This window comes from Phyllobates terribilis, unplaced genomic scaffold (assembly GCF_046119375.1).
Source record: "Phyllobates terribilis strain yellow unplaced genomic scaffold, ASM4611937v1 Scaffold_1__5_contigs__length_1240528914, whole genome shotgun sequence".
In the NCBI taxonomy this organism is placed as follows: domain Eukaryota; kingdom Metazoa; phylum Chordata; class Amphibia; order Anura; family Dendrobatidae; genus Phyllobates; species Phyllobates terribilis.
Window position 1 is genome coordinate 568,762,771 of NW_027362761.1, and position 22,244 is coordinate 568,785,014.

Below are 22,244 nucleotides of genomic sequence, written 5' to 3' on the forward strand. Positions count from 1 at the left end.
TGTCCATGTGGTCTGTTGTTTGTTTTTATTTTGTTTTTTTTAATCTTGGGAAAAGCATATACAGTACAGACCAAAAGTTTGGACACACCTTCTCATTTAAAGATTTTTCTGTATTTTCATGACTATGAAAATTGTACATTCACACTGAAGGCATCAAAACTATGAATTAACACATGTGGAATTATATACTTAACAAAAAAGTGTGAAACAACTGAAAATATGTCTTATATTCTAGGTTCTTCAAAGTAGCCACCTTTTGCTTTGATGACTGCTTTGCACACTCTTGGCATTCTCTTGATGAGCTTCAAGAGGTAGTCACCGGAAATGGTCTTCCAACAATCTTGAAGGAGTTCCCAGAGAAGCTTAGCACTTGGTGGCCCTTTTGCCTTCACTCTGCGGTCCAGCTCACCCCAAACCATCTCGATTGGGTTCAGGTCTGGTGACTGTGGAGGCCAGGTCATCTGGCGTAGCACCCCATCACTCTCCTTCTTGGTTTCTTGGTCAAATAGCCCTTACACAGCCTGGAGGTGTGTTTGGGGTAATTGTCCTGTTGAAAAATAAATGATGGTCCAACTAAACGCAAACCGGATGGAATAGCATGCCGCTGCAAGATGCTGTGGTAGCCATGCTGGTTCAGTATGCCTTCAATTTTGAATAAATCCCCAACAGTGTCACCAGCAAAGCACCCCCACACCATCACACCTCCTCCTCCTCCATGCTTCACGGTGGGAACCAGGCATGTAGAGTCCATCCATTCACCTTTTCTGCGTCGCACAAAGACACGGTGGTTGGAACCAAAGATCTTAAATTTGGACTCATCAGAACAAAGCACAGATTTCCAAACAAGTCTCTTCTGCTTGTTGCCTGTCCTTAGCAGTGGTTTCCTAGCAGCTATTTTACCATGAAGGCCTGCTGCACAAAGTCTCCTCTTAACAGTTGTTGTAGAGATGTGTCTGCTGCTCGAACTCTGTTTGGCATTGACCTGGTCTCTAATCTGAGCTGCTGTTAACCTGCGATTTCTGAGGCTGGTGACTCGGATAAACTTATCCTCAGAAGCAGAGGTGACTCTTGGTCTTCCTTTCCTGGGGCGGTCCTCATGTGAGCCAGTTTCTTTGTAGCGCTTGATGGTTTTTGTAACTGCACTTGGGGACACTTTCAAAGTTTGCCCAATTTTTCGGACTGACTGACCTTCATTTCTTAAAGTAATGATGGCCACTCGTTTTTCTTTACTTAGCTGCTTTTTTCTTGCATAATACAAATTCTAACAGTCTTTTCTGTAGGACTATCAGCTGTGTATCCACCAGACTTCTGCACAACACAACTGATGGTCCCAGCCCCATTTATAAGGCAAGAAATCCCACTTATTAAACCTGACAGGGCACACCTGTGAAGTGAAAACCATTTCCGGTGACTACCTCTTGAAGCTCATCAAGAGAATGCCAAGAGTGTGCAAAGCAGTCATGAAAGCAAAAGGTGGCTACTTTGAAGAACCTAGAATATAAGACATATTTTCAGTTGTTTCACACTTTTTTGTTAAGTATATAATTCCACATGTGTTAATTCATAGTTTTGATGCCTTCAGTGTGAATGTACAATTTTCATAGTCATGAAAATACAGAAAAATCTTTAAATGAGAAGGTGTGTCCAAACTTTTGGTCTGTACTGTACATCTAACCAAAAATAAAGATGTTCCTGCTGTAGCGTATCTGTGAGCTCAGATGTCTGCACTGAGGTCCTGGGAGAGGAGGTGGCTGTCTGACAGCTGCTATGGTCCGGCATAGCACCGCCCGATGGACTCCTACTACTCACCATACAAGAACATACTTTATTTAATCTATTATCAATTCCCGTTAGTTTGTTGGCCAAAATCTATCTGCCAAAACTAGAGGAGAGGAAAATAAGGCAGATTTGCTAATTCATGAGGCTCCTGAAAAAGGCGAAACCTACTGAAAGAGTTGATAAATTTCCAGAGTGCCTCAGAAGTGCGACCTACATTAGTGTGGAGGAAATAGGTCCTGCCCATTTTTGAGTGGTGTTTGTATAAATGTTGCCCCTTTCACACAAGATAAATGGAGCAAACTTGGAACATTTGGCAGGTATACACATGTATACTCTAGGGATTAGGGAATGAGCCACTTCCAGTCTCTTCTGATAGACTTTTATCTTCAAGGATTGCGCATATTGAAATACAACATGCCCAATCCTTCTTTCAACCATCATCTGCTATTGCGGAAGAGTTGAGACAACCACCACCGCATTAGAAGGCAGTACAGTCTGGTTTAAGTTTGAGTTTGGCTTGAATATGTCAGCCCTAGTCTCCCCTATCTGATTTTGGGGGAACATCTAGGAGCTTATTACATTGACTCTTTTCTAGTTGTATCGGATCATCTATTTATGATCTGAGGCCATCGGGCCCCATCACTGAAGCACTGCTGGTGCTCATTGGTGGATGTCCCGAGGTTGGGGCTACCAGCACAATACAAACCCTTACTGAGCTCCGTTATTTGCCACAGGGCTATTGAAATTACATCAGTGGCATAGACTCAGCGTCGGACCAGGGGAGGGTGAGAAGGGAACAGTTTTCTAAAACCAGAAACCCCTTTTAGAGGCCATTCTGTGGCCATGGACTCAGCCGGCTGATGTATAATCTCAGGATCTGTAATCAGCTCAGGAAGTTCCTGCATTTCCAAACATCACTGTCTGATCTGGATCCAATATTGGTTTTTTTTGCCGTCAGTTCATGAGAACATGGAGGAGATGAATGAATTCCCGGCTGGATTTTTGGGTTTAGCCCCCCCCCCCCCAAAATAATATTCACCTATGAGCAGCATTGGACTGGCCCACCAGAGGACTGGAGGATCCTCTGGTGGGCCCTGGCAGGCACTGCATTGTAGCAGTTCACTTACTGTCTACACAAACTGATATGCTGCCAAGAATGAAGATTTTAAAGCCAGCTCAAAAATCATTGCACCCCACAAATGAGCGTTTTGCTTATTTGTCAGGTGATTCCTGGATTTTTTGGACGGGCCGATAGGTGGGGAACAGTCATTCCTATGAACGCTCATTCCCCGATTATCAGCTTGACAAGATGGGAGATAAAGATAAGGGCAGACTCTGCTGTTAGTACCACTTATACAAGAATGAGTTTCTCTGGTGGGCACAAACTACTCCAGTCCGACCCTGCCTATAAGTCATTATGACTTGACGTTAACTCTTTAATGCAATATTAAAAAATAAAATAAAGTACTTCTATTACTTTGGATGTGTGATTTGCTACCTGCAATGTCCAGTCCTGACCATTGCTCTTCATATATATTTTTTTTTAATCTGCTTTTCATGATAATATGAGATCCATCTCCATGGGACACTCCATTAAGACTCATTACCAGCAACTCTACATATCAGTCCTTATAGTTTTTTGGTGCTAAGACTACCGGCTTCATATGTTCTCACTATTCATCTCCACAATCTCCTCTTTTATCCTGTTTATTATCTTACTTCATGGGTACTATCAGAGGGAGTGTGCCATTGGGAAAAGGTAGCGAATCCTGTGTTCTTTAGGTGATGAGATTCATGAAAACATCGGAATAGGAGTGTGCTGATCTTGCTGGAGGCAGTGACCTGACCACTCATAGTAATAAGGACAAGGCTGCATGTGTCTGGGACGGTGCTGTAGTTTGAATGAGAACCTAGGTTCATAGTTTTAGGGTTGAAGGTAGACAGAAGTCCATCAAGTTCAACCTATAGTTTAACATGTTGATCCAGTAAAAGGCCAAAACCCCATGGGGCAGACACTAATATCTCCATATTAGGGGGAAAATTCCTTCCCGACTCCACATACGACAATCGGACAAGTTCCCTGGATCAGCGCCCCATCATAGAATCTAGTGCCCATAACCTTTAATATATTTATCAAGAAAGGCAACCCAGGCCCTCCTTGCATTGTTTAGTGAATCAACCATTACAGCATCATATAGTGGAACGTTCTGTAGTTTCACTGCTCGTACAGTAAAGAATCCATAATGTCTCTGCTCAGTAAAGAATTCATGGTCTCACTGCTGGTACAGTAAAGATTTCATGGTCTCACTGCTGGTACAGTAAAGATTTCATGGTCTCACTGCTGGTACAGTAAAACAGCCTTGGTCTCAGTACAGTAAATAATTTCTCTGCTCATACAGTAAAATATATAATTTCTCTGCTCGTACAGTAAAGAATCCATAGCTTTACTGCTCATACAGTAAAGAATCCATAGTCTCATTGCTCGTACAGTAAAGAAACCATAGCCATACTGCTCGTACAGTAAAGAATCCATGGTCTCACTGCTCGTACAGTAAAGAATCCATAGCCTTACTGCTCGTACAGTAAAGAATCCAAATCCAGTAAAGGATTCAGTCTCACTGCATGTACAGTAAAGAATCCATAGTCTCACTGCACGTACAGTAAAGGATCAATAGTCTCACTGCTTCTACAGTAAAGAATCCATAGTCTCACTGCTTCTACAGTAAAGGATCCATAGTTTACTGCATGTACAGTAAAGAATCCATAGTCTCATTGCATGTACAGTAAAGAATCCATAGTCTCACTGCATGAACAGTAAAGAATCCATAGTCTCACTGCTTCTACAGTAAAGGATCCATAGTTTACTGCATGTACAGTAAGGAATCCGTAGTCTCACTGCTTGTGCAGTAAAGATTCCATAGTTTCACTGCTCATATGGTAAAGAATCCATAGTCTCACTGCTCATATGGTAAAGAATCCATAGTCTCACTGCTCATACAGTAAAGAATCCATAGTCTCACTGCATGTACAGTAAAAAATCCATAGTCTTTCTGCATGTACAGTAAAGAATCCATAGTATCACTGCATGTACAGTAAAGAATCCATAGTCTTTCTGCATGTACAGTAAAGAATCCATAGTCTCACTGCTCACATAGTAAAGAATCCATAGTCTCACTGCATGGGCAGTAAAGATTCCATAGTCTCATTGCTTGTACAGTAAAGATTCCATAGTTTTTCTGCATGTACAGTAAAGATTCCATAGTCTCACTGCATTGACAGTAAAGAATCCATAGTCTCACTGCTTATACAGTAAAGATTCATAGTCTCACTGCATGGACAGTAAAGAATCCATAGTCTCACTCCATGTACAGTAAAGATTCCATAGTCTCACTGCATGCACAGTAAGGAATCCATAGTCTCACTGCATGTACAGTAAAGGATCCATAGTTTACTGCATGTACAGTAAGGAATCATAGTCTCACTGCATGTACAGTAAAGGATCCATAGTTTACTGCATGTACAGTAAGGAATCCATGGTCTCACTGCTTGTACAGTAAAGATTCCATAGTCTTTCTGTATGTACAGTAAAGAATCCATAGTCTTTCTGCATGTACAGTAAAGAATCCATAGTCTCCCTGCTCATATAGTAAAGAATCCATAGTCTCACTGCATGGACAGTAAAGAATCCATAGTCTCACTGCATAGACAGTAAAGAATCCATAGTCTCACTGCTTCTACAGTAAAGGATCCATAGTTTACTGCATGTACAGTAAGGAATCCATAGTCTCACTGCATGTACAGTAAAGGATCCATAGTTTACTGCATGTACAGTAAGGAATCCATGGTCTCACTGCTTGTACAGTAAAGATTCCATAGTCTTTCTGTATGTACAGTAAAGAATCCATAGTCTTTCTGCATGTACAGTAAAGAATCCATAGTCTCCCTGCTCATATAGTAAAGAATCCATAGTCTTACTGCATGTACAGTAAAGAATCCATAGTCTCATTGCATGTACAGTAAAGAATCCATAGTCTCACTGCTTCTACAGTAAAGGATCCATAGTTTACTGCATGTACAGTAAGGAATCCGTAGTCTCACTGCTTGTGCAGTAAAGATTCCATAGTTTCACTGCTCATATGGTAAAGAATCCATAGTCTCACTGCTCATATGGTAAAGAATCCATAGTCTCACTGCTCATATGGTAAAGAATCCATAGTCTCACTGCTCATACAGTAAAGAATCCATAGTCTCACTGCTCGTACAGTAAAGAATCCGTAGTCTCACTGCTCGTACAGTAAAGAATCCGTAGTCTCACTGCATGTACAGTAAAAAATCCAGTCTTTCTGCATGTACAGTAAAGAATCCATAGTCTCACTGCTCATATAGTAAAGAATCCATAGTCTCACTGCATGTACAGTAAAGATTCCATAGTCTCACTGCATGGGCTGTAAAGATTCCATAGTCTCACTGCTTGTACAGTAAAGATTCCATAGTTTTTCTGCATGTACAGTAAAGATTCCATAGTCTCACTGCATTGACAGTAAAGAATCCATAGTCTCACTGCTTATACAGTAAAGATTCCATAGTCTCACTGCATGGACAGTAAATAATCCATAGTCTCACTGCATGTACAGTAAAGAATCCATAGTCTCACTGCATGGACAGTAAAGAATCCATAGTCTCACTGCATGTACAGTAAAGATTCCATAGTGTCACTGCATGTACAGTAAGGAATCCATAGTCTCACTGCATGTACAGTAAAGGATCCATAGTTTACTGCATGTACAGTAAGGAATCCATGGTCTCACTGCTTGTACAGTAAAGATTCCATAGTCTTTCTGCATGTACAGTAAAGATTCCATAGTCTTTCTGCATGTACAGTAAAGAATCCATAGTCTTTCTGCATGTACAGTAAAGAATCCATAGTCTCCCTGCTCATATAGTAAAGAATCCATAGTCTCACTGCATGGACAGTAAAGTATCCATAGTCTCACTGCATAGACAGTAAAGAATCCATAGTCTCACTGCATGTACAGTAAAGTATCCATAGTCTTACTGCATGTACAGTAAAGAATCCATAGTCTCATTGCATGTACAGTAAAGAGTCCATAGTCTCACTGCTTCTACAGTAAAGGATCCATAGTTTACTGCATGTACAGTAAGGAATCCGTAGTCTCACTGCTTGTGCAGTAAAGATTCCATAGTTTCACTGCTCATATGGTAAAGAATCCATAGTCTCACTGCTCATATGGTAAAGAATCCATAGTCTCACTGCTCATATAGTAAAGAATCCATAGTCTCACTGCTCATACAGTAAAGAATCCATAGTCTCACTGCTCGTACAGTAAAGAATCCGTAGTCTCACTGCTCATACAGTAAAGAATCCATAGTCTCACTGCATGTACAGTAAAAAATCCATAGTCTTTCTGCATGTACAGTAAAGAATCCATAGTCTCACTGCATGTACAGTAAAGAATCCATAGTCTTTCTGCATTTACAGTAAAGAATCCATAGTCTCACTGCTCACATAGTAAAGAATCCATAGTCTCACTGCATGTACAGTAAAGATTCCATAGTCTCACTGCATGTACAGTAAAGATTCCATAGTCTCACTGCATGGGCAGTAAAGATTCCATAGTCTCACTGCTTGTACAGTAAAGATTCCATAGTTTTTCTGCATGTACAGTAAAGAATCCATAGTTTCACTGCATTGACAGTAAAGAATCCATAGTCTCACTGCTTGTACAGTAAAGAATCCATAGTCTCACTGCATGGACAGTAAAGAATCCATAGTCTCACTGCATGGACAGTAAAGAATCCATAGTCTCACTGCATGTACAGTAAAGGATCCATAGTTTACTGCATGTACAGTAAGGAATCCATAGTCTCACTGCATGTACAGTAAAGGATCCATAGTTTACTGCATGTACAGTAAGGAATCCATGGTCTCACTGCTTGTACAGTAAAGATTCCATAGTCTTTCTGCATGTACAGTAAAGAATCCATAGTCTTTCTGCATGTACAGTAAAGAATCCATAGTCTCACTGCTCATATAGTAAAGAATCCATAGTCTCACTGCATGGACAGTAAAGAATCCGTAGTCTCACTGCATAGACAGTAAAGAATCCATAGTCTCACTGCTTCTACAGTAAAGGATCCATAGTTTACTGCATGTACAGTAAGGAATCCATAGTCTCACTGCTTGTACAGTAAAGGATCCATAGTCTCACTGCTCTTACAGTAAGGAATCCATAGTCTCACTGCATGTACAGTAAGGAATCCATAGTCTCACTGCATGTACAGTAAGGAATCCATAGTCTCACTGCATGTACAGTAAAGATTCCATAGTCTCACTGCATTGACAGTAAAGAATCCATTGTCTCACTGCTTCTACAGTAAAGAATCCATAGTCTCTCTGCATGTACAGTAAAGAATCCATAGTCTCACTGCATGTACAGTAAAGATTCCATAGTCTCACTGCATGGACAGTAAAGATTCCATAGTCTCACTGCATGGACAGTAAAGAATCCATAGTCTCACTGCATGTACAGTAAGGAATCCATAGTTTACTGCATGTACAGTAAAGGATCCATAGTTTACTGCATGTACAGTAAGGAATCCATAGTCTCACTGCATGTACAGTAAAGAATCCATAGTCTCACTGCTTGTACAGTAAAGGATCCATAGTTTACTGCATGGATAGTAAGGAATCCATAGTGTCATTGCTTGTACAGAAGGAATCCATAGTGTCACTGCTTGTACAGTAGAGATTCGATAGTGTCACTGCATGCACAATAAAGCACCCTTAGTCTGTTATGATTAGATCGTCTTTCTTCTACATGTAGTGGACCCCGCCTTGTCATTGTTGCAGGCCTAGATCATTAGATAGATCTCTTTATAGCCAGTCATATATTTGTACACTGAGTATAAGAAAACCACAAGGATGTGGACAGCAGCAGAGGAGGGCGGCGCTAGCATCATTATTTTTTTTTGCTGCAGTTTATCCACATTGAGATCAAAATGGCTTAGCACCAAAAAGTCTAAAAAAAAACATCTCGAACGCTGCACAAAAACTCTGCGTCATTTACACTGTGTTTCATGCAGAATAACAAAGAATTCATAAAAAATGCCACGTGTGAATCTAGAACCCTCCGGGGCTGTTTGACCCTTCTTCAGTTGCATAGATTAGTATTAGTTTAGTAAATTCCTCCTTTGCCTTAAAGCCGAGCAAGTGCCAAGACCTTGTGCAAAGTTTTGCATGAATTCTTCTGGAAAGGCCATTGAACAATGCTGGTTACGTGGCAATTCCCCCTCCTTAATGTTGTGCGGGGACACGGTGAAGGACACATTACCCCCTATTGACTGCTATGTAACAGTAGTAACAGTTGGCGATGCTGGCGGAGGAGGCCTCCTAAACCGGCCTTTGTTTGCAGCTGGGGTCGGGGTGCAGGGTGGCGGCTCCATCATCCGCAGCTTTTACTCTGAAAGCCGCCATGTGAGCCAGCTGGTCCAGCTGCAGGAGGGGGTTAATCTCTGGCCACATATTACCACTCCTGAGCCATGTCCATAAATTAGCAAGGAGCCTGTTGCTTTTCAAACTAATTTTTTATTTTTTTTTCTTGCCGATCCAACAATAACAGAAGAAGTCGTGCTGTCGACAGCAGCGCGTGCAGAGGTGAAAGGCAGCTATTACCCCGAGCAAGTGTCTGCAGAAAAAATAACCCACCTAGGTTATGTGCACACCTAGAGTATCTGCAGCAGATTTTTCTGCACCAAAAAGCAGTGTTGACTGGAAAAATATGCGCGTTTTTGTTGCGTTTATTTTCCCCATTTATTTAAATAGGTGTAAAACGCTGTAAAAAAAACATTGAATGAACTGACACGCTGCCGATATGGAAAAAATAAGCCGCGTGTGCACGAGGTTTCAGAAATCTCAATCACTTTGCTGATACTGTAAACTGCTGCATTTTTTTTATTCTTGAAAAACACACTGTGTGAACAAGCCCTTACAGTGTGTCATACCGGAGTGTCCTTCTCAATGATGGCTAGTCACATGTTAGGTCTAATTTAGTTGCATACTAAGGAGCATCTCTTACTAATACTTAATATATCTAAGGGTATACTTAAAGAGAACCTGTCACGTTGTGCATGCAGTGTGATGTGTGAACAGCAGGGTGGGAAATGACTCAGTATGACTGTTTTATTCATTGAAATCCCTAGGTATGAGTCCAGTGGGCAGGGTGCAGTCCCAGTGGGTGGGGGGAAGGTAGGAATCCCAGTGAGCGGGGGGGGGAAGGTAGGAGTCCCATTGGGCGGAGGGGTAGGTAGGAGTCCCAGTGGGCGGGAGGGAAGGTAGGAGTCCCAGTGGGCGGGGGGGTGGTAGGAGTCCCAGTGGGCGGGGGGGGTGGTAGGAGTCCCAGTGGGCGGAGGGGGATGGTAGGAGTCCCAGTGGGCGGAGGGGGAAGGTAGGAGTCCGGTGGGCGGGGGGAAGGTAGGAGTCCCAGTGGGCGGGGGGGAAGGTAGGAGTCCCAGTGGGCGGGGGGGGTGGTAGGAGTCCCAGTGGGCGGGGGGGGTGGTAGGAGTCCCAGTGGGCGGGGGGGGAAGGTGGGAGTCCCAGTGGGCGGGGGGGGGGAGGTGGGAGTCCCAGTGGGCGGGGGGGGGAAGGTAGGAGTCCCAGTGGGCGGGGGGGGGAAGGTAGGAGTCCCAGTGGGCGGGGGGGAAGGTAGGAGTCCCAGTGGGTGGGGGGGAAGGTAGGAGTCCCAGTGGGCGGGGGTGGAGGTAGGAGTCCGGTGGGGGGGGTAGGAGTCCGGTGGGCGGGGTGGAATCCCAGTGGGCTGGGGGGGAAGGTATGAGTCCCAGTGGGCTGGGGGGGAAGGTATGAGTCCCAGTGGGCTGGGGGGGAAGGTATGAGTCCCAGTGGGCTGGGGGGGAAGGTATGAGTCCCAGTGGGCTGGGGGGGAAGGTATGAGTCCCAGTGGGCTGGGGGGGAAGGTATGAGTCCCAGTGGGCTGGGGGGGAAGGTAGGAATCCCAGTGGGCTGAGGGGGAAGGTAGGAGTCCCAGTGGGCGGGGGGGGAAGGTAGGAGTCCCAGTGGGCGGGGGGGGAAGGTAGGAGTCCGGTGGGCGGGATGGAATCCCAGTGGGTGGGGGGAAGGTAGGAGTCCCAGTGGGCTGGGGGGGAAGGTAGGAGTCCCAGTGGGCTGGGGGGGAAGGTAGGAGTCCCAGTGGGCTGGGGGGGAAGGTAGGAGTCCCAGTGGGCTGGGGGGGAAGGTATGAGTCCCAGTGGGCGGGGGGGAAGGTAGGAGTCCGGTGGGGGGGGTAGGAGTCCGGTGGGCGGGGTGGAATCCCAGTGGGTGGGGGGAAGGTAGGAGTCCCAGTGGGCTGGGGGGGAAGGTAGGAGTCCCAGTGGGCTGGGGGGGGAAGGTAGGAGTCCCAGTGGGCTGGGGGGGAAGGTAGGAGTCCCAGTGGGCTGGGGGGGAAGGTAGGAGTCCCAGTGCGCTGGGGGGGGAAGGTAGGAGTCCCAGTGGGCTGGGGGGGAAGGTATGAGTCCCAGTGGGCGGGGGGGAAGGTAGGAGTCCGGTGGGCGGGGTGGAATCCCAGTGGGTGGGGGGAAGGTAGGAGTCCCAGTGGGCTGGGGGGGAAGGTAGGAGTCCCAGTGGGCTGGAGGGGGAAGGTAGGAGTCCCAGTGGGCTGGGGGGGGAAGGTAGGAGTCCCAGTGGGCTGGGGGGGGAAGGTAGGAGTCCCAGTGGGCTGGGGGGTAAGGTAGGAGTCCCAGTGGGCTGGAGGGGAAGGTAGGAGTCCCAGTGGGCTGGGGGGGAAGGTAGGAGTCCAGTGGGCGGGAGGTATGAGTCTAGTGGGCGGGGGAAAGATAGGAGTCTAGTGGGCTGGGGTGTATGACTTTCTACCATTCCATGTTGCCTACTGTAGTTCTGCTCCTGGTCAATGAAGTCCAAACCTGTTGCTGGGAGCTGGTCTATGTTCTGGTGAAGTTTTCCCTTTAAAGAGATGTTCTCATCATCTTTCCTTCAGGAGCGCACTGCTCTCCGACTTCATGATTTCCAAGGGGGAGGGCGGTGAGCTCCTGAAGATTGACGGTTCTGGCCGGTGGCATGGTCGCACCATGGGTCTGTCGGAGAAGCCTGGGAGAAGTGCCGGAGACTAAAGCTGGCCGGATCCATCGATGACGCAAGCAGCAGAGCAATAGAGCTCTAATAGACTATAGAGGTGGTCAGAAACCTTAGCAATCAGCAGAAAACTAAAAAAGAATCCCTTGCTAAATGTTTTTTTGCAGTTTTAATCAAATAAGATGTTGTGCATGGAAGGAATCATGGTGGAAATTTTTGCAATTGGCCACATTTTTCTTCCTCTGAGCCTGTATATCGATGGTGACTTTCCTATGAATGGTGGCCATTGACCACGTCGCCTCCATTGACCTCTTACTTGATAGTTTTGGCAAACTCATTGTAAGTGAACAGAAAGGTCCGGAAGTTTTCTTTTTTTTCTTATTAATGGCTTCCATCTGCTGGGTAGGATCTGGCATTGGTGGGGTCTTTGTGATGCACATTCACCGCTACGAGCGCCTGATTTGTTAACAAGGCTCCTTTACCGCTCTGGACGCATTCACGTAGTGTTTTCAATCTTCACGCCTAATTATTCGATGTTACTTTTGATGCTAGAACACCCCGACTAGTAATCACTGCTCATTGTCGGGAGTCCATTATATTCTAACTGTTTGAGTGATCCCATTGACCTTGGACTGACATTATAAGCTGTGTCTAATCTTTTCACTCTATATATTTCTAATGCAGACTTTTCTTTTTTCCCTTTTTTTTGTCCTTCCCTCCCTTCCTTTCTTCCTGATCCCTGTTTAGCATCACAATCGGGCTACCCCTGAGCCCCGCAGCTGACTCCGCCCGCTCGGCACGGCACGCTCTGTCGCTCATTGCCACGGCCAGACCACCCGCCTTCATAACAACGATCGCTAAGGAGGTAAAGAAAAAACAAATCCTCTCCCCATCTTCTCCTTTCTGCATGGATAAATCCGCCACTCATTCACTACTCTTCCATTAAAGTTTCCTCTAAGCCTTTGTATGATGTGCGTAGCATAATAAGCCCCCCCCATGACACGCATCCCCCTCCCTGCGTGACACATTGAGGAGTTTAAATTCATTTTTTTTTATATGTATTAATTACATTTTAAGCTGTTTTTTTTAAAGGAGTTGGCCCTTTTCAGAAAAGTTTTTCCTATAAGTTCCCTTAGTAGTAAAAAAAAAAAAAAAAAGTGTTCTTTACTCATCCTGCCCAGGTCCAATGCTCATTCACTGCCACTACTCCTGGTTGTCTGCAGCGCTGAGCTCAGCAGCTCTGCCTTTTTAGACCGCACAAGCTGCTCAGCTCACTGATTGGCTTCTGCAATATCACGGCAGCCAATCAGTGAGCTCATCAGTTGTGAGTGGCCTCTACAGTGCATGGGCACAGCGGCTGAGCTCCGTTGTCTGCAGCGCTCTCGACATGACGTCAACGCTGCAGACAACGCTGGACCTGGGCAGGGTGGGTAAGGCACAATTTCCTATTTTTTTTCTACTAAGGACACTTTTCTGAAATAGGACAAATCCATTAATACCATTCTGACATTTCCATGACATGCAAATTCTGGGAAAACCTGAGATAGCAGTGATTGCAGATCCCGCATTGACTTTGTTCCTGCTTTTCCGGACTCCTGAAAGGCTGATCTATCTAGTTGTGCTGTAAATCTTATCTTTGATTTGCTTTCAGGACTGTAGTAAAGCGGAATGTGACTGTCTCTGGGGGGTCCTATTTATTTCCCAGTGTCAAAGTATAATTATAAAGTGGCTGCATAAATCAGAATCAGTTAATGGGTTAGTCCCGTGAGCAACAATTATCACCTTTTCATAGGGCTGATGGTAAATGTACGTTTGCTGTTGCTGAGACCCTGACTGATCCCGAAAAAGTAGGATCCAGTGATCCATCCATTGTGAGCATGTGCGGCCTTCATTACCATGGAGCAGGGGTCGCACATGCTCACTAACACTCTAGTGACACGGGATTTGGCAACCGCCGCTCTCTAAATTAGTCTTAACCCCAGTTCTATCTCCTATTCTAATAATTAATGAGGTCCCTGTTGGTCAGAGCCCGTGTTTCATGTATTTTTTTTCTTACCACTGTTATGAAAAAGGTAAGTAATCCCTGAGTGATTGGTAGAAGTTTTCACTTATTTACTAATTTTTATTGCCAAAAAAACCCCAAAAACTGTAAATTTAATGTCCATAATTGAGTGAATGTAATGTAGTTGCAGTACCCCATAATTTCCTCTTGGAGTGCTGTGGCATTTTCACCTTGACTCTAGATTTCTGCTTATGGGAACATTCTTGCCCTGACCTAGTCTGGCTCATACATTTATTAAAACAAAGAAGTATTGGGAATCCTTCTCTGATCTACAAAGCCGCAGCGTAAATGTTTGTCCTTTCCAGGACTCTGGTCTGACTGCCCCTATAGACACTTAAACAGTGAATACGCCTTTTAATGATACGTACCATTGGAAAGTACTATATTTAACTCCTTAAGTATTGGGCAATTTTTAGTTTTTGCTCTTAAATTTTTTTTTTTTTTTTTTTTTTTTTTTTTTTATTAAAACGATGGTTACTCTTTACGTGTTGAAGAAAAAATTAATTTCTAAAGAAAAAAAATCTAAATTTGGTTTGCGTTGCCATTTTTTGAGTCTTTTAACTTTTTCATTTTCCATCAATAGAACTGCGGGGGAGTTTCTTGCATGCTGAATTGATGTTTTTATTGTTACCACTCATGGGGTAACTCCGGCATTTTGATGACTTTTTATTGCAACCAAAAACTTACTTAAGCTTTCCCTGTTGCAGTGGTGTAACTAGAGTCTGATGGGACCCGGTACAAAATTTGGATCTGGGCTTCCCACCTGCATGTTGGTCAGATGTATCAGCCCTTGTAGCGGCTAAAGCCTATAAAGACATACGTAGTAGTAATGTCGCCATTACCCATCCAGGGCCCATCCTGTAATATAGTGTCACCCATCCTGTAATATGTGTCCCCCATCCAGGGCCCATCCTGTAATGTGTCCCCCATCCAGGGCCCATCCTGTAATGTGTCCCCCATCCAGGGCCCATCCTGTAATACACATTCCCCATCCAGGGCCCATCCTGTAATGTGTCCCCCATCCAGGGCCCATCCTGTAATATGTGTCCCCCACCCAGGGCCCATCCTGTAATATATGTCGCCCATCCTGTAATATGTGTCCCACATCCAGGGCCCATCCTGTAATACACGTCCCCCATCCAGGGCCCATCCTTTAATATAGTGTCACCCATCCTGTAATATAGTGTCACCCATCCTGTAATATGTGTCCCCCATCCAGTGCCCATCCTGTAATATGTGTTCCCCATCCAGGGCCCATCCTGTAATATGTGTCCCCCATCCAGGGCCCATCCTGTAATATGTGTCCCCCATCCAGGGCCCATCCTGTAATATGTGTTCCCCATCCAGGGCCCATCCTGTAATATGTGTCCCCCATCCAGGGCCCATCCTGTAATATGTGTCCCCCATCCAGGGCCCATCCTGTAATATGTGTCCCCCCATCCAGGGCCCATCCTGTAATATGTGTCCCACATCCAGGGCCCATCCTGTAATATATGTCGCCCATCCTGTAATATGTGTCCCACATCCAGGGCCCATCCTGTAATACACGTCCCCCATCCAGGGCCCATCCTTTAATATAGTGTCACCCATCCTGTAATATAGTGTCACCCATCCTGTAATATGTGTCCCCCATCCAGTGCCCATCCTATATGATGTGTCCCCCATCCAGGGCCCATCCTGTAATATGTGTCCCCCATCCAGGGCCCATCCTGTAATATGTGTCCCCCATCCAGGGCCCATCCTGTAATATGTGTCCCCCATCCAGGGCCCATCCTGTAATATGTGTTCCCCATCCAGGGCCCATCCTGTAATATGTGTCCCCCATCCAGGGCCCATCCTGTAATATGTGTCCCCCCATCCAGGGCCCATCCTGTAATATGTGTCCCCCCATCCAGGGCCCATCCTGTAATATGTGTCCCCCATCCAGGGCCCATCCTGTAATATGTGTCCCCCATCCAGGGCCCATCCTGTAATATGTGTCCCCCATCCAGGGCCCATCCTGTAATATGTGTCCCCCATCCAGGGCCCATCCTGTAATATGTGTCCCCCATCCAGGGCCCATCCTGTAATATGTGTCCCCCATCCAGGGCCCATCCTGTAATATGTGTCCCCCATCCAGGGCCCATCCTGTAATATGTGTCCCCCATCCAGGGCCCATCCTGTAATATGTGTCCCCCATCCAGGGCCCATCCTGTAATATGTGTCCCCCATCCAGGGCCCATCCTGTAATATGTGTCCCCCATCCAGGGCCCATCCTGTAATATGTGTCCCCCATCCAGGGCCCATCCTGTAATATGTGTCCCCCATCCAGGGCCCATCCTGTAATATGTGTCCCCCATCCAGGGCCCATCCTGTAATATGTGTCCCCCATCCAGGGCCCATCCTGTAATATGTGTCCCCCATCCAGGGCCCATCCTGTAATATGTGTCCCCCATCCAGGGCCCATCCTGTAATATGTGTCCCCCATCCAGGGCCCATCCTGTAATATGTGTCCCCCATCCAGGGCCCATCCTGTAATATGTGTCCCCCATCCAGGGCCCATCCTGTAATATGTGTCCCCCATCCAGGGCCCATCCTGTAATATGTGTCCCCCATCCAGGGCCCATCCTGTAATATGTGTCCCCCATCCAGGGCCCATCCTGTAATATGTGTCCCCCATCCAGGGCCCATCCTGTAATATGTGTCCCCCATCCAGGGCCCATCCTGTAATATGTGTCCCCCATCCAGGGCCCATCCTGTAATATGTGTCCCCCATCCAGGGCCCATCCTGTAATATGTGTCCCCCATCCAGGGCCCATCCTGTAATATGTGTCCCCCATCCAGGGCCCATCCTGTAATATGTGTCCCCCATCCAGGGCCCATCCTGTAATATGTGTCCCCCATCCAGGGCCCATCCTGTAATATGTGTCCCCCATCCAGGGCCCATCCTGTAATATGTGTCCCCCATCCAGGGCCCATCCTGTAATATGTGTCCCCCATCCAGGGCCCATCCTGTAATATGTGTCCCCCATCCAGGGCCCATCCTGTAATATGTGTCCCCCATCCAGGGCCCATCCTGTAATGTGTCCCCCATCCAGGGCCCATCCTGTAATATGTGTCCCCCATCCAGGGCCCATCCTGTAATATGTGTCCCCCATCCAGGGCCCATCCTGTAATATGTGTCCCCCATCCAGGGCCCATCCTGTAATATGTGTCCCCCACCCAGGGCCCATCCTGTAATATGTGTCCCCCACCCAGGGCCCATCCTGTAATATGTGTCCCCCACCCAGGGCCCATCCTGTAATATGTGTCCCCCACCCAGGGCCCATCCTGTAATATGTGTCCCCCACCCAGGGCCCATCCTGTAATATGTGTCCCCCACCCAGGGCCCATCCTGTAATATGTGTCCCCCACCCAGGGCCCATCCTGTAATATGTGTCCCCCATCCCGGGCCCATCCTGTAATATGTGCCCCCCACCCAGGGCCCATCCTGTAATATGTGCCCCCCACCCAGGGCCCATCATGTAATATGTGTCCCCCACCCAGGGCCCATCCTGTAATATGTGTCCCCCATCCCGGGCCCATCCTGTAATATGTGCCCCCCACCCAGGGCCCATCATGTAATATGTGTCCCCCATCCAGGGCACATCCTGTAATATGTGTCCCCCATCCAGGGCCCATCCTGTAATTTGTCCCCCATCCAGGGCCCATCTTGTAATATGTGTCCCCCCATCCCGGGCCCATCCCGGGCCCATCCTGTAATATGTGTCCCCCATCCAGGGCCCATCCTGTAATATGTGTCCCCTATCCAGTATCCATCCTGTAATATGTGTCCCCCATCCAGGGCCCATCCTGTAATATGTGTCCCCCATCCAGGGCCCATCCTGTAATATGTGTCCCCCATCCAGGGCCCATCCTGTAATATGTGTCCCCCATCCAGGGCCCATCCTGTAATATGTGTCCCCCACCCAGGGCCCATCCTGTAATATGTGTCCCCCACCCAGGGCCCATCCTGTAATATGTGTCCCCCACCCAGGGCCCATCCTGTAATATGTGTCCCCCACCCAGGGCCCATCCTGTAATATGTGTCCCCCACCCAGGGCCCATCCTGTAATATGTGTCCCCCACCCAGGGCCCATCCTGTAATATGTGTCCCCCACCCAGGGCCCATCCTGTAATATGTGTCCCCCATCCCGGGCCCATCCTGTAATATGTGCCCCCCACCCAGGGCCCATCCTGTAATATGTGCCCCCCACCCAGGGCCCATCATGTAATATGTGTCCCCCACCCAGGGCCCATCCTGTAATATGTGTCCCCCATCCCGGGCCCATCCTGTAATATGTGCCCCCCACCCAGGGCCCATCATGTAATATGTGTCCCCCATCCAGGGCACATCCTGTAATATGTGTCCCCCATCCAGGGCCCATCCTGTAATTTGTCCCCCATCCAGGGCCCATCTTGTAATATGTGTCCCCCCATCCCGGGCCCATCCCGGGCCCATCCTGTAATATGTGTAACCGTCCAGGGCACATCCTGTAATATGTGTCCCCTATCCAGTATCCATCCTGTAATATGTGTCCCCCATCCAGGGCCCATCCTGTAATATGTGTCCCCCATCCAGGGCCCATCCTGTAATATGTGTCCCCCATCCAGGGCCCATCCTGTAATATGTGTCCCCCACCCAGGGCCCATCCTGTAATATGTGTCCCCCACCCAGGGCCCATCCTGTAATATGTGTCCCCCACCCAGGGCCCATCCTGTAATATGTGTCCCCCACCCAGGGCCCATCCTGTAATATGTGTCCCCCACCCAGGGCCCATCCTGTAATATGTGTCCCCCACCCAGGGCCCATCCTGTAATATGTGTCCCCCATCCCGGGCCCATCCTGTAATATGTGCCCCCCACCCAGGGCCCATCCTGTAATATGTGCCCCCCACCCAGGGCCCATCATGTAATATGTGTCCCCCACCCAGGGCCCATCCTGTAATATGTGTCCCCCATCCCGGGCCCATCCTGTAATATGTGCCCCCCACCCAGGGCCCATCCTGTAATATGTGCCCCCCACCCAGGGCACATCCTGTAATATGTGTCCCCCATCCAGGGCCCATCCTGTAATTTGTCCCCCATCCAGGGCCCATCTTGTAATATGTGTCCCCCCATCCCGGGCCCATCCCGGGCCCATCCTGTAATATGTGTAACCGTCCAGGGCACATCCTGTAATATGTGTCCCCTATCCAGTATCCATCCTGTAATATGTGTCCCCCATCCAGGGCCCATCCTGTAATATGTGTCCCCCATCCAGGGCCCATCCTGTAATATGTGTCCCCCATCCAGGGCCCATCCTGTAATATGTGTCCCCCATCCAGGGCCCATCCTGTAATATGTGTCCCCCATCCAGGGCCCATCCTGTAATATGTGTCCCCCATCCAGGATCCATCCTGTAATATGTGTCCCCCATCCAGGGCACATCCTGTAATATGTGTCCCCCATCCAGGGCACATCCTGTAATATGTGTCCCCCATCCAGGGCCCATCCTGTAATATGTGTCCCCCATCCAGGGCCCATCCTGTAATATGTGTAACCGTCCAGGGCACATCCTGTAATATGTGTCCCCTATCCAGTATCCATCCTGTAATATGTGTCCCCCACCCAGGGCCCAGCCTGTAATATGTGTCCCCCATCCAGGGCCCATCCTGTAATATGTGTCCCCCATCCAGGGCCCATCCTGTAATATGTGTCCCCCATCCAGGGCCCATCCTGTAATATGTGTCCCCCATCCAGGGCCCATCCTGTAATATGTGTCCCCCATCCAGGGCCCATCCTGTAATATGTGTCCCCCATCCAGGGCCCATCCAGTAATATATGTCCCCCATCCTGTAATACACGTCCCACATCCAGGGCCCATCCTTTAATATAGTGTCACCCATCCTGTAATATAGTGTCACCCATCCTGTAATATGTGTCCCCCATCCAGTGCCCATCCTATATGATGTGTCCCCCATCCAGGGCCCATCCTGTAATATGTGTCCCCCATCCAGGGCCCATCCTGTAATATGTGTCCCCCATCCAGGGCCCATCCTGTAATATGTGTCCCCCATCCAGGGCCCATCCTGTAATATGTGTCCCCCATCCAGGGCCCATCCTGTAATATGTGTCCCCCATCCAGGGCCCATCCTATAATATGTGTCCCCCATCCAGGGCCCATCCTGTAATATGTGTCCCCCATCCAGGGCCCATCCTGTAATATGTGTCCCCCATCCAGGGCCCATCCTGTAATATGTGTCCCCTATCCAGGGCCCATCCTGTAATATGTGTCCCCCATCCAGGGCCCATCCTGTAATATGTGTCCCCCATCCAGGGCCCATCCTGTAATATGTGTCCCCCATCCAGGGCCCATCCTGTAATATGTGTCCCCCATCCAGGGCCCATCCTGTAATATGTGTCCCCCATCCAGGGCCCATCCTGTAATATGTGTCCCCCATCCAGGGCCCATCCTGTAATATGTGTCCCCCATCCAGGGCCCATCCTGTAATATGTGTCCCCCCCCATCCAGGGCCCATCCTGTAATATGTGTCCCCCCCCATCCAGGGCCCATCCTGTAATATGTGTCCCCCATCCAGGGCCCATCCTGTAATATGTGTCCCCCATCCAGGGCCCATCCTGTAATATGTGTCCCCCATCCAGGGCCCATCCTGTAATATGTGTCCCCCATCCAGGGCCCATCCTGTAATATGTGTCCCCCATCCAGGGCCCATCCTGTAATATGTGTCCCCCCCATCCAGGGCCCATCCTGTAATATGTGTCCCCCCCATCCAGGGCCCATCCTGTAATATGTGTCCCCCCCATCCAGGGCCCATCCTGTAATATGTGTCCCCCCCATCCAGGGCCCATCCTGTAATATGTGTCCCCCCCATCCAGGGCCCATCCTGTAATATGTGTCCCCCCCATCCAGGGCCCATCCTGTAATATGTGTCCCCCATCCAGGGCCCATCCTGTAATATGTGTCCCCCATCCAGGGCCCAACCTGTAATATGTGTCCCCCATCCAGGGCCCATCCTGTAATATGTGTCCGCCATCCAGGGCCCATCCTGTAATATGTGTCCGCCATCCAGGGCCCATCCTGTAATATGTGTCCCCCATCCAGGGCCCATCCTGTAATATGTGTCCCCCATCCAGGGCCCATCCTGTAATATGTGTCCCCCATCCAGGGCCCATCCTGTAATATGTGTCCCCCATCCAGGGCCCATCCTGTAATATGTGTCCCCCATCCAGGGCCCATCCTGTAATATGTGTCCCCCATCCAGGGCCCATCCTGTAATATGTGTCCCCCATCCAGGGCCCATCCTGTAATATGTGTCCCCCATCCAGGGCCCATCCTGTAATATGTGTCCCCCCTCCAGGGCCCATCCTGTAATATGTGTCCCCCCTCCAGGGCCCATCCTGTAATATGTGTCCCCCATCCAGGGCCCATCCTGTAATATGTGTCCCCCATCCAGGGCCCATCCTGTAATATGTGTCCCCCACCCAGGGCCCATCCTGTAATATGTGTCCCCCACCCAGGGCCCATCCTGTAATATGTGTCCCCCACCCAGGGTCCATCCTGTAATATGTGTCCCCCATCCTGGGCCCATCCTGTAATATGTGCCCCCCACCCAGGGCCCATCATGTAATATGTGCCCCCCACCCAGGGCCCATCATGTAATATGTGCCCCCCACCCAGGGCCCATCATGTAATATGTGTCCCCCACCCAGGGCCCATCCTGTAATATGTGTCCCCCATCCCGGTCCCATCCTGTAATATGTGCCCCCCACCCAGGGCCCATCATGTAATATGTGTCCCCCATCCAGGGCCCATCCTGTAATATGTGTCCCCCACCCAGGGCCCATCCTGTAATATGTTTCCCCCACCCAGGGTCCATCCTGTAATATGTGTCCCCCATCCTGGGCCCATCCTGTAATATGTGCCCCCCACCCAGGGCCCATCATGTAATATGTGCCCCCCACCCAGGGCCCATCATGTAATATGTGCCCCCCACCCAGGGCCCATCCTGTAATATGTGTCCCCCATCCCGGGCCCATCCTGTAATATGTGCCCCCCCCCCTGGGCCCATCATGTAATATGTGTCCCCCATCCAGGGCACATCCTGTAATATGTGTCCCCCATCCAGGGCCCATCTTGTAATATGTGTCCCCCCATCCCGGGCCCATCCCGGGCCCATCCTGTAATATGTGTCCCCCCATCCAGGGCCCATCCTGTAATATGTGTCCCCCATCCAGGGCCCATCCTGTAATATGTGTCCC

At 48.5% G+C, this 22,244-nt stretch overlaps 1 protein-coding gene across 9 annotated transcripts in view; it reads left to right on the plus strand.

Annotated features, from left to right (window-relative positions):
• The window catches only part of WDR7 (WD repeat domain 7), a 414,768-nt gene that overhangs the window by 276,559 nt on the left and 115,965 nt on the right, over positions 1-22,244 (plus strand). For all 9 annotated transcript variants that reach the window (XM_073680963.1, XM_073680990.1, XM_073680974.1 and 6 more), the window contains one exon: positions 12,650-12,767. In XM_073680963.1, the coding sequence (XP_073537064.1) occupies positions 12,650-12,767 (118 nt within the window). The remainder of the gene's footprint in view (positions 1-12,649; positions 12,768-22,244) is intronic.